Source organism: Notamacropus eugenii, chromosome 7 (assembly GCF_028372415.1).
Source record: "Notamacropus eugenii isolate mMacEug1 chromosome 7, mMacEug1.pri_v2, whole genome shotgun sequence".
Classification (NCBI taxonomy): Eukaryota; Metazoa; Chordata; class Mammalia; order Diprotodontia; family Macropodidae; genus Notamacropus; species Notamacropus eugenii.
This window is the reverse complement of record NC_092878.1, coordinates 165,025,836-165,039,033: the sequence shown is the minus strand read 5'-3', so window position 1 is coordinate 165,039,033 and position 13,198 is coordinate 165,025,836. Positions and strand designations below refer to the sequence as shown.

The 13,198-nt window shown below is 42.1% G+C and overlaps 1 protein-coding gene across 3 annotated transcripts in view; it reads left to right on the top strand.

Moving 5' to 3' along the window:
- SYNPO2 (synaptopodin 2) overlaps positions 1 to 12,567 on the top strand; it is a 203,156-nt gene extending 190,589 nt beyond the window's left edge. For all 3 annotated transcript variants that reach the window (XM_072625367.1, XM_072625366.1, XM_072625368.1), the window contains one exon: positions 7,148 to 12,567. In XM_072625367.1, the coding sequence (XP_072481468.1) occupies positions 7,148 to 7,702 (555 nt within the window). In that variant the 3' untranslated portion in view covers positions 7,703 to 12,567. The remainder of the gene's footprint in view (positions 1 to 7,147) is intronic.
- The last annotated feature ends 631 nt before the right edge of the window (positions 12,568 to 13,198 follow it).

Here is a 13,198-nt window from a genome sequence, read left to right as displayed (position 1 = left end):
GGAGTCTTAGCTGCCACCTAGGGAACAGTCTGATGGACACAACCTGCCAAATGATTACTGAGCTTCTAAAAGGGCAGCCAGGTGCAGAAGACACAATACATCCTTGGGACTTGGGTATGAATTTGGACTCTCCCATCTACAATGCCCCATGACCTTGGGTAAGTTACTTCACTTCTCTGTACCTCAGTTTCCTCAATTGTTAAATGAGGAGGGTTGGATTAGATAGTATTTGACTTGAAGAGGAATTCATGGATCCCATGACTTTTGGGAGAGACTCTAGTGGTTAGAAAGTTTTTTCTTATATCCTGCTTCTATGTTCCTGTTTTTTCTCTACCTAGAAGAATATTCTGACATAAAAAGTAGTTAGTTAACCAGGAATTAGGACCCAAGATAAATGAGGAGCTAGTGAGAGAAAGCCAGTAGCTCCCATTGAGTTCATGCTGAAGTCACTTGTGGAGATCACAGAACTGCTGCTGTCAGGGAACTGGGAAATTTGAAGCAGATTCAATATCATTTTAACTTAGAGGATTTTGTCCCTTTCCACCAGTCTTGAAATAAGTAGAGTAACCAGTTGATGGCCAATCCCCTTCTGAAGGCTTGTGCTTAGTTCCAGGTATCCAGACGGTCATGCAATCAGACCACATCTGGGATGTTGTGTGCAGTCCTGAGCACCACATTTAAGGAAGGTCAATCAGAAGTTGGAGATTAGCCAAAGGGGGACAAACAGGATTGGGAATGGTCTTCAGTCAATGCCACATGAAGCCTGGTTGAAGCAATGGCAGAAATGTCTGTTATAATTCTTAGCCTTGAGAGAAGACTCTGAAGTCTTCAGGTATCGTCTTGATGTGCTGTCATCTGGAAGAAGAATTAGTTTTGTTTTCTTGGCCCCATAAAGAACTAGGAGCAAAGAAAGAAATAGATTGGGAGATGTAGAAAAAAACATCCTAAGAATTCAAGCTATCTATGGACTGACTCAAGAGGAATTGAATTCCTCCTCATTAAAGTCTTCAAAGACTAGATGTCCAGGTAGGTATTTTGTAGGAAATTCTTTTGGGGTGTGGGTTAGATTGGGTGACTGCTGAAATCCCTCCCAACTGGGAAGTATTGTGATTCTTTGATTGTGTGAGCCTGAAATATAAGGAGCAAGAGGAGAGAGGAAATATTAGCCTGAAAAAGAGAGGCTAGTCCATGAAGGACTGACATGTGACAGAAACATTGGACATGCTTGGCTCCAGAGAGCAAGACTCTGCATATAGCAGAGAAGAATGTTTTGGTCCAATAGAAGGATAAACGTCCCATCAGTTAAAGCTCTCCTGAAGTGGAATGGGAGGTCTTCATTGGAAGCTAATGCTATACAGACAGTTCTGGACTCAGCATGGGGGACCTCTGATGTCCCCCAGAATTATGAGATTCTAGAATTCTATCATTCTACGAACTTGACCTTTTTAGTGACTTTCTACTGACCCAGTGCTGCCCACTCAGGACAAGCAGAGCTAGTGCAATCCCACTGTCACATGATGGCCCTTCACATAGCAGAAGATAGAATCCTTTCCCTGGTGTTCTCTTCTCCATGTTAAACATTACCAGTTCATTCAATTGATCCTGCTCTGCCATGATTCCCCCCCTCCCCCATCTTGGTTACTCTCCTCTGGATGCTGTCTACCTTTCAATGTCTTTGTTAAAATGGGGGCAAGAACTGAACACAGCCCTCTACCTGTGTCCTGGTCAAAGTGTGCTGCTGTTCACATGTTTTTCAGTGTGTCGAGCTCTTCATGATCTATTTGAGGTTTTCTTGGCAAAGATATTCGAATGGTTTGTCATTTCCTTCTCCAGCTCATTTTACAGGCAAACAGGGTTAAGTGACTTACCCAGGGTCTCACAGCTAGTCAGAGTTTAAGGCTGGGTTTGAACTCAGGTCTTCCTGACTCCAGGCCCAGAGCTCTATCCACTGAATCACCTAACTGCCTGTTCTGATCAAATATTGATATTTGGGGTCATGATCAAATACTTATCTCCAAATTTAAATGATCAGAATAATGAAAAAACTGGAACGGCCAGAAACATGTCCCGCTTTCTTGAGCTCTGATCACTTCGTTTTTAACACTCAGAAGCTCTTGTGGTCCATTTTCCCCTAGCTCCTTCTCCGAAGTCCCACCAAAAATGGTCACAAATTTGGGGGAAAGAAGCACTGTGTGAAATAGAAGTTTGGGGGAACATCCTTGGAAATGCCATTGGTTAGTGGAGAAGAAAATAAAGACGCAGCATACTGTAGAACTCTGCTGAAGGGCCAAAATGCACAAACTAGACATAGGGAACCAGTTGGCTACGGCTGAAGAAACATTTTAGTTGGAGGCTAAAGCCCTAGGCTTGAAATCTAGATCAGCCACATACCATCAGGGTGACCTTGGCCAGCTCCCATGACCTTGCTGAGCCTCAGTTTTCTCCTCCCTCAAAGGAGCAGCTAGGATAAAGTGATTTCTCCAGATCCTCTGAGCCCATGGAACGTTCTGACCAATTCTCCATGGTCGAGTGTGTCTTAAGGTCAGGAAATGGATCCAAGGAGCTGAACCCTCAGGGAGGAGTAAAGAGTGTGACAGGAGACTCTAGCAATGGGAAAACCTTCACATTGTTTCCTGGAATTGGGCAAGTGGGATGGACCAGGGGATTTAGGAGCCAAGGCTGAGCTCATCACACTTTAGTATTAAGCTGCTTTAAATATAGAGAGACTCAATGTTCCCCATATGGCATTCAGAATCCCCAGGTCATGTGCCAGCTGTGGCTGCCCCTCAAGCCAAGCTCTGGCCCTTATTTCCACCAGCTCTGGGACAGTCCAGTAGGAGATAGACTCTTACCTCCTTATTTATGGAGAATGTGGGTGTGCACATTTCTCTACCACAGAAGCATGGATAAGCACCAAGGAGCTCAAGGTAACATGGGAGAGCACAGACTAAATCAATGCATGGCAGCAACACTATTTTCCTTTAGTTTGAGGCCACTGGAAAAATTTCATTCTGTTAATTAGATATTTAGACCTAGTGTTGATAATTATTTCATTTCAAGATGACATAATAATTCAATCCAACTAAGTTATGTTCCCCAATGGACGGTAAGTTCCTGGAGGTCAGGGACGATCTCATGTCCTTGTATTTATATTTCCAGTGTGTAACACCTTTCCTCCCACATTTTGTGGTTGTTGTTCAGTCATGGGGTTTTTTGGGTCATATCTGACTTTTCATGATGCCATTTGGGGTTTTCTTAGCAAAGAGACTAGAGGGATTTGCCATTTCCTTCTCCAGTTCATTTTACAGAGGAGGAAACTGAGGCAAACAGGGTGAAGTGACTTGCTCAGGGTCACCCAAATAGTAAGTGTCTGAAGTCCTATTTGAACTCAGGTCTTCCATACTCCAGGCCCCTAGGGGCTTCCTAGCACGCAGTAAGTACTTAACAAATGCCTATTCATTCATTCAATTTAACAGGGACTTATTAAAGTCCCTTCTATATTCAAAACAAAGACAAAAATAGCAGTAAGAGTAACTAACGTTTAGCTTTAAAGTTTCCGAAGTGCTTTACATATAAAAATAGCGATCAGACTAATAACTAAAATACATAAAGTGCTTTAAGGTTTCCAAGGTTTTCCGATACATATATTACCTCACTGGATCCTCACAATAACACTGTGAGGTAGGTGCTATTGTTATACCCAATTTACAGATGAGGAAACTGAGGCTGAGAGAGGTTTGCTGACTTCCTCAAAGTCACATGTCTATTAAACGTTTGAGTCAGGATTCAAACTCAAGGCTTGAGGACTCCAAGTCCTTCATCTCTCCATTGTAACACTTACCTGCCTCAGAAATGAAGTGGCTCCTTCCCTCAGGCAGCTTAGGTTGGTGAGATGTGACATAAATTCTAATAAGAACCAAACAATAAAAGCTGAAGGAAGAGAGAGAACAGTGATCACTGAAGTGGGGTAGGGTAAGAGGGTAATCAGAGAAGGCATCACGTATGAGATGAGCCATGAAGGATTCCTAGAGGTGGAGAGGCTGGAATAGAGGAGAGTATGACCCAGACATGTGAGACAGTCCATATAAGCATGGAGCCGGGAATGGAGAATCAAGCATTGGGAGTAGCTAGGGGGCGGGTTTGGCCACCATTGAGAGTGCCTGAAAGGTAGTGATGCAAGGGGGGAAATTCAGAAGCCAACCAACCAACAAACCAACCAACCAACACGTTGCTAGGTTGAGGAGGATTTTAAATACCAGTTTGAGCGATTTGAATTTCATCCCTTAGGCAACAGGGAGCCAGTGAGGGTTTTTGATCGGAGTAGGGACCTAGTCAAGTTTATCAAGCTCTGGCCTGGAAGGTCAAGTTGGATTATTTGGGAAACAAAATGGGAGATGAATTGAAAAAGGGAGAGCCTGAAAGTATGGAGGACACTTAGGAGGCTGCAACAGTAGTCCCCGGTGGAGAGGGTAAGAGCCAGAGCTGCAGAGGTGGTCCTGGGTGAGGAGATGAGGGGATGGATGCAAGAAATGTTATGGAGGTGAAATCAGTAAATGGATGGCTTTAGTTGAGTGGCAGGAGCAGAAGTCAGAGTACAAGAGATGGAGAGCTGGGTGGGAGGTGAGGAAGTAAAGGCAACAGCGTGACTTTGGCCAAGAAAGAGGAGATGAATAGAAGGACAGTCTGAGAAGCAGGTGGGATCTAACGAAGATTTCTTAAGGATGAAATATGAGAGAGACCAGAACACATTCAGAGGCAACAAGGGAGGAATGGGAGATAAGGAACGTTTCTCTGTTTCCTGCAACATTATGTTTCTCTGATGATATTGAGACACTATTATTAACATATAAGTCTTGGAGGTTTAAACGGACCTTTGGGTCCTGAAACAAAATGAGAAGTATATGTAGAGTGGAAATGATCATCGTCTGGGATGCCTCTTGGCTGAAAGATACCATCACATAGTTCTCCAGGCAAAATCTAAAGCTCTATTTGCTTCTATTTCTTTGGACCATGTCTGGATGCTAAGTGGAACACGTGACTTCATTGGATACCTCTGGATATAGAGAACAACCTGAACCTTAGGACAGAAGGATTTTAGGCTCATAGACCTCAGATGTCATGGAGTCCAACCTGCTCATTTTATAATAGACAAGAAAACAGACCGAGAGATGGCAACTTGCCCAAGATCATGCAGTCAGTGGCAGAGCTAGAATTTGAATCCAAGTCTTCTGACTTCAGACACTATGTGTATTTCATGGTACCACATGGCTTCTGCAACAGAAGCAGATACAAGATGCGATGTTAACTTAGGGAAATCCCCTGGAATCAGAGGGATATGAATAAGAAAATATTGGAGTCCTACCCACATTGGATCACGGGCTTAGTGCTCTATGGCTCATAGTAGGAAGGAAGGAAGGGAGGGATGGGGGGGGGGGAAGGGAGGGAGAAGGGAGGAAGGAAGAAGGAAGGAAGGAAGGAAGGAAGGAAGGAAGGAAGGAAGGAAGGAAGGAAGGAAGGAAGGAAGGAAGGAAGGAAGGAAGGAAGAGAGGGTCTTTGGTCTTGCAGGCACATATCCAACTTTCTCTAATTGTCTGACTAGCGACCACCCTTCATAATACTTCTTGATCCAGAGTTCCATGCTCTGATGCCCTCTTTGGAAAAACTCTCTCCTGTACCAACAAGGAAACTGAGAGATTGAAGAAAGAAACAGGCAGAGACATGAAGGAAAAGGAGAAAATCCAACTGGGCTTAGGGGACTACAAGAAAAAAACAATCAAGTAGTTAGTCAATCAACAAGTATTTACAATCCCCAGAAAGATGGACAGCAAGGATGCTGTCAGAGGCCAACTAAGCATTTTTGTCAGTTTTAGTTTTGCCATTTTTTGTCTCTTTTAAAAATTATTTTTATCTTTATTTTATTTTCCAATTTGTGGGCATTTGTTTTCCTCTTTTCCACCTTCCTTGCCCCCATCCCAACAATTTAAAAGAAAAAGTCTTTTATTAGAGTATGCAGAGTAAAGGAAATTCCCACAGGGGCCATGTCAGTTCTGCACTTGGACCATCCTCCTGAGATCAGGAGGTGGAGAGTGTGAGTCATCATGGGCCCTTTGGAATCATGACTCATCATTGCCTTCATGAGAATTCCTAAGTCTTTTCAAGTTTTTCATTTTTACAATATTGTTTTACTGTATAAATTGTTCTCTCAGTTCTTCTCACCTTATTCTGCATCAACTCATACGAGACTTCCAGGTTTCTCTGAAAGTTTTCCTTTTGTAATTTCTTATGACACCATATTACATTACATTCATACACTATAATGTGTTCAGCCTTTCCCCAGTTGATGGTCACCTCTTTAGCTTCATTGTCACCACAAAAAGAGCTGCTATAAACAGTTTTATATATAGGGGCTTTTTTTTCTTTCTTTGATCTCCTTAGGGCATAGGCCTAGTAGTTGTATAGTCGGGTCAAAGGATATGTTCAAATTAGTAGCTTGCATCTTCAGTACTGACAGAACCAATACTGTACAGGTAGCAAGTGGCAGAGCGGGGATTTGAATCCACGCTCTCTGACTTCAAATTCAATGTCTGTTCCTTCTTTTTTTAAAAAATATTTTTATTTCATTAAATATTTTTCAATTACATGTAAAAATTTTTTTTAATATTCTTAAAAAAAAAAACATTTTGAGTTCCAAATTCTCTCCCTCCAATCTGATAGGTGTGAGGTGGGTACCTCAGAGTTACTTTAATTTGCATTTCTTTGATCAGTAGTTATTAGAGTATTTCCCTCTATATGACTATCAGTGGTCTTTAGAAGAGATATATCATATAGCATCCCCAGGTGGGGAGAATGACATATAGATGTGGATAGAATTAGTTTCAGAAGTAAGTTTTGAGACTGCCTTCCCTCCCCCAGTGCTGTCCTTGATGAGACAGTGGACAGTGGTGATGTGCTGGTGTAAACATGGAAATGGGACTGAAGGATGAGGAAGCCTAAAGTCAAAGTTCCAGGACTGGCATGTAGAGAAGGATGGATTCCCATGGATGTTGGGGTGGGAGTAGATATTGCTCCTTTATCTACACAGTGCCCTTCTCAAGGATTATTTTTGACAGCATCCAATGTGGTTGATTAACAATTTTCTTATTTCTAGGATGGTGGACAGTCCTTCTCACGTTTTGGAAGACCTGCTGCAGCCACTGTACCTCCCACTTCTCCGCTGATGTTTCAACCTTCCCCTAGTTACTCCAGCAAATCAGTGGGTGAGACTTCAAAAGTCAATAAGAGACTTACTCCTTGGGAAGCAGCTGCTAAGTCACCCCTCGGCCTTGTGGATGATGCCTTTGGTCCCAGAAATATCCAGGAATCCATCGTGGCCAATGTAGTCTCTGCTGCCCAGAGAAAAAGCTTGCCAGAGCCACCTGAGGACTGGAAACTCAGAGTTTCCTATGCACTCCAGGCTCAGAAGGCCAACCTAGGCCCATTGCAGAGGAGGGAGAATGGCATCCCCAACCTGCCAAAAAGCACCAGGGGAACCGCTTATGCTAACAGCCAGTATGATGTCCCATTGCCATATTCCACCTATTACAGGAAGCCATCTAGGACTGGGTTTGAAAGGATGACCAGGGAGACCAAATCTGAGTATGGCTTCTCCCTCAGTGATGGTAACTACAATCCACACCCAAAAGGATGGAAGCGGGAGACCTGAGATTTTCCCAGCGTAGGAAAAAACCTTTCTGCACTCACAATCTGCCTGTTTTAACAGCTAAGCCATGGACCAAATCAAGCGATGTTTTCTTGATCCAACCAATTCTGAAGGACATGACAATCTTTTGTTCTCAGCAAAAGAAATAGATTTGGCTCACATGGCTCCAAGATTCTTCCATGTGAGAGATTTGCTTAATTTGTTTTTGGTCTTTAGTTCCCCAAGTCACATCTGTATATTTTAGTATGTGGTAGAGTACACACATGTGCATTCAAACCTTGACTCAAAATATCAGTGCTTACTGTTCCCTACTCCTTACTCATGCAAGGGATGGTAAAAAAGAGATCGTATTTGTAGGAGGAAAATGCAATTGTCTGAGTTGGTTACTGGCATTCTCAGCCTGTTTTTCTGTATGTTGTCATCACGTTTCCCAGAAGGGCTAAGTAATTCATGTCTGTGAGAGATGTGTGGAACTGGATCTCCTGTCTGACCTTGGTGCCACCAAGAGTTACAGAAAGGAAGGAATACCCTAGGATTTCTAGACCTGGCTTTGGAGATCCATGACAAGGAGCCTAATCTGGGAGAGGCTTTCAAAGGCAATACACCAATTCTTTGGGAAACAATCCCCAGAAGATGGTTCTTTAAAAAGTATTTCCTTTGATAGCTTCATATCTGATTAAATTCCATTTTCTTTGAGAAACTGATAGTAGTTATAGACAGTGTGTGAAAGAGACTAATGAAATGGACATTTTAGGATAAGGTCACCAGTAACACCAGAATTATTTTGAGACCAACAGAGTTGTATATCTGTAGGGGAAAATGTGCATATTGTATCATGTCTAATCAATTTGTATTTGACCTTCTAAGAATGAAATAGGTACAGGGATAGGGACTGATTTCATTGCTACAAGGGACTTTCTAGTGAGGAAACTCTCTCTTAACAAGGCAAGTCAGTACCTTCTTTGCAATTTACAGTTTCAGAGGGCTGCCTGGGGCAATGAGAGGTTGTGACTTGCCCAGAGTCATGTAGCCAACATCTGCCAGAGAGGGGATGGGAACCCAAGTCTTTCCATCACCAAAGATGACTCTATCCACTGCCCCATGGTGCCTCTAAAGAATGAAATAGACTCTAGCAAAATAAACATGATAGATTACTCATGTCTCTTACTCATGATATAGATACCAGATTCAGACTCAAGGACAATGAGGCCATGAAGGTCATGACATGCCTCTTTCTCATTGCCCCAAAGAATTGTTGAAAGGCAGGTTTTCTGTTATGTGTTATAGGGTGTGAGTATTGATGTGAAGGAGAGGAAAAAACCCTAGGGGGGTTGTCATATATTTTAATGGACTAGGGAAATAACCAGTTATAACTGGTTGCCACTGTCCATGGTAGTCACTCACTGAGTTGTAGAGAAAGTTGTTGGCCAAAAAATCAACCAGCCAGAACTGCTGCTCCTAATAGTTAGTTACACAGACAGATAGGTAGGTAGACAGACAGACAGATAGATAGATAGATGATAGATAGATAGATAGATAGATAGATAGATAGATAGATAGACAGATGGATAGATAAATAGATGGATAGACAGGTAGATATTTAATAGACACATAGATAATAGATGATAAATAGAAAGACAGACAGCTACATGGATAGACAGAGCATTTATTAAGTACTTAGTGTATGCTACTCACTGTACCAAGTGCTAGGAATGCAAAGGAAAGCAAATAAGACAAACTAAGCTTACAAGGAGCAGGGCACAGGCTCAGAGACTTTGAAATGGAAGGAATCTTAGAGATCATTTAGCCCAACCCCTTATTTTTCACAGGCATAAACTGAAGTTCAGAGAAGTAAATTGACTTGCTCAAGGTCAAACAGGCAGTAGGTGGCAAAGTCATGATTCATTCCCAGATCCCTGACTCCCAATACATGAATTATCTTTTCTACCATACCAAGAAACTGAGGCTCTAATTCATAAACTATAATCAATGTAACCCTGGAATCAGTCCTTAGATATGGGGAAGGAATATCATCACTCAAGGAGATTCTTAAAACAGGCTACCAGCGCTCAGGGTGTCTGTTTGGAATCCCTGTCAGCTCGACTAGGAGAAAACAAGGTCCAAACCTGACTCAGTGTTTCAGTTTGAATTCTATTAACTGTCAATTTAAAAAGCATTCAGATAACTCTTAGCAGGAGGAATTGAAGTTTTTTCTTTGGTATACACAAGTGCTTAGGGAGTTAAGCACTTCAGTGAGCTTTTCTTCTAGGAAATGTCATTTTCACTGGTCTCTTTCACTGAATGTCAAATTTTAAAGGAAAAGGGAAAAATCAATCCTAATGTGTGACTTTCAAAAACACAAGATTGGCAACATCTTTGCTGTCATCACTCAAATGATGCAGCAATGAAACTGAACAGAAGGGATGAGTGTTGTTTTTAAAGGGATATTGGTTGCCGAGAAGAAAGATGATGCAGCACAAATTCTCCCAAATGCAGAAGCACAGAGTAATAATGGGGAATTCCTAAGAAATTCTAGCCATGGTGCCTGCAGGCTCCATTTCTCTGCCCTTCTCTTATTGGCAGCCCTGCTGTGGACTAGTCAGGACCTTCACCATATCATTTAGCTGCCCACTGACTCAGTCTGGTATGGGGATACTGAGAGTTTAGCAGAAAAGACTTGGCCCCCCAACCCTGCATGTTTTAAATACATGCTACCATGCATGTCCTTTCATCACAGATGCCAGCTATATTAGTCACTGGAGCCATGACCACCCATGTGGTGTGCTAAATGAACACACCACCAGTTATGATCTCAAGTTTTGTTTTTTCTAGAATGAAGTAGATTCACTTACCAAGAAAAAGGTTTCGTTAATTTTTTAAAAACACAAGTAAACAAGCCTTTTAAAAAGTGCCTACTATACACGTGTTGGTGGCAGGCAGTGGGCATACAAGGATACAAACAAATCACCACTCTCAAAGATTTTACATTCTATGGGGGGAAAACACCAGGTATACAAATCAGTAAATATAAGATCAAGACAAAAAAAAATCAAGTTATTTCAGAAAAACACAGTCCTGGTAACTGAAGAACTCAGATGAGACATCCCAAGGACCATGCTTTGAAGCATATAAAGGATTCCAAGAGGCAAAGGTGAGGAGTGAATGCATTCCAGATGAGCAGATTACTTGTTCACTTCCCTTTCGTATTGCCACCCCCACCTTTGCCTTCTTTGTTATGAAGAAAATATTTAACCAGAGTCTGACTGTATACTGCATTGCTCAGCCATAATCTTCACTACTCTACTGAGAAAAAAACAGTGCATTTTACTTTTTAATGTATCATTACAGAACTCTGCTCTCTTTTCAAAACTAGTTCAAGATCATTAAAAATAATTATCTGTTTATCAGTCTTCAAGCTTTAGGAAGAGAATAATGCTTGAGAAACAAAGAATTCAGTGTTCACCAGACAGGATGATCACACCCGCTGGATGTCTGTTGAAGGGGACCTTTCAGGAAGTCATATATAGTTGGCAGAGGTGACCTCAGAGTGGAAGATGGTTTAAGTAAGCAGCACCAGACCCCGCTGAGGTCTAGAGCCCTGAATGCTGAGCAAGAAATTCTTTCTACCTAATTGTTGCAGTGTAGAATCATTAAATCATAGATTGAGAAATGGAAGGGGGGCTTAGAGGATATATACTGAAACTCCCTGACTTTTGGAGGGGGGAATTGAGGTTTAGAATGGGAACCTAGCTTTTGAGCTGGAGGGGATGTTAGAGGCTGGTCATTTACTATAGACCCTCCTTTTATGGAGGAGGAAGTTGAGATCCACCTGGAGAAAGGGAGTGCCTTAACAAAGTCATACAGAGAGCAAGTGGCAGCAATGAGGTTTGAACTTTTGTCTCCAGAGTCCTGTCCAATACTCTTCGTACTCCAGCAAGTTGAAGAATGAGCTTAATGAAGAATGAAGAATGATCTTAGTGAAGTGGACATTGACATACTGAACCAATAGAATTTCCCTGAAAGGATGGATTTCTAAGGACAGTGCCCCCAAGTAGTAGGACAGACTTGCCTTGCCTCCAAGTCTTCCCAGAGCTAGAGAAAAATGCAACTTTACTGAGGCGGAGCAGGTATGCATTCAGTAGCAATGTCAAATCCCAAGTGGCTACCCGGGATGTTCCTTTTTGATTACTACGTGTGGAACTTTTTCTCACCTTGTGTGTTTTATGAATGTACAAATCTATTCATAAGTTCACAAATTATGAGCTGGAGGGGGCCTTAGATGTCATCTTTTCCAACCTCCTCATTTTACAGGAGAAGAAATGAAATCCTAGAGAAGAGAGGAGGCTTGGTCAACATCCTCTGGTTGTCAGCACAGATCTGGGATTTGAATTCTCATGCTCTGCTATTAGATTCGACACTCTTTCTACTCCACTCACCCTTCTTTTTTAGTGGCATCTCTTAATTACCACCACAAAGACCGCCATTTTAGAGTTCAGGAGATCTCGCACATGTGTGCTTGCGCACACACATACATACACATACACGCATAGATATACATAGCCTGCACAAAGACTGACTTGCACACAGATCAATTGCATGAAATGGGATCAGGCAGCAGCAGATTCAGCTCTAATTTGAGTAGAGGGAATTGTGGAAAGGCTTGCTTGCTGGGAGAGCACACTGTCCAGGGTTAGCTTCTGAACAATGCTTATTGCTGGTTTCCATTATAAGAGACTCTTTGTCATCTAAATCTTATCTAAACATAATTGTGATTTCCACTTATATTGACTCATCACTAATGACTGGGTTTGAAAGATGCATGTTGAAGATGAAGGTTGCATTAATAAAATTTATCTTAGCAAAATCAAGTGAAAGATTTTTGTTTTCTGTGTCTAAGATCATAGGGTTTAGGGACTTTAGAAGGGCATTAGGTAGAGCCACAGTACAGAGAGTGCTGGGCCTGCAGTCAAGAAGATTCATCTTCCTAAGTTCAAATCCAGCCTCAGACACTTACTATCTGTGTGACCCTGGGCAAGTCACTTCACCCTGTTTACCTCAGTTTCCTTGCTTGTAAAATGAGCTGGAGAAGGAAATGACCAACCACTCCGGTATCTCTGCCAAGAAAACCCCATACAAAGAGGACAACATGACTGAACAATAATAACTATAAGGAGTTTAGAGACCACCTAGTCCAGTGCCTGCCTTTTACAGATGAGAAGCTCAGACAGAAGTAATATAACCAAAACACACACTGAGGAAAAAGCAAATCTTGAATTCGAACCCAGATCCTCTGTCTGAATGTGGAGCCAGAGGTCTGGCAGACCCAAGCCAGATGCCACCTTTGATCTCTCATCTGTTCCCAGAGGAAAAAAAAATCACCGTGACTATTCTAGCCCTTCCAAGGCCCATTAGATTTACTCCATCCCTACTTTCCATGATGTCAAATTTTAGAAACTTTAAATAATTTCACTTCAAACAGCAACCTTTTATGCTGTAACA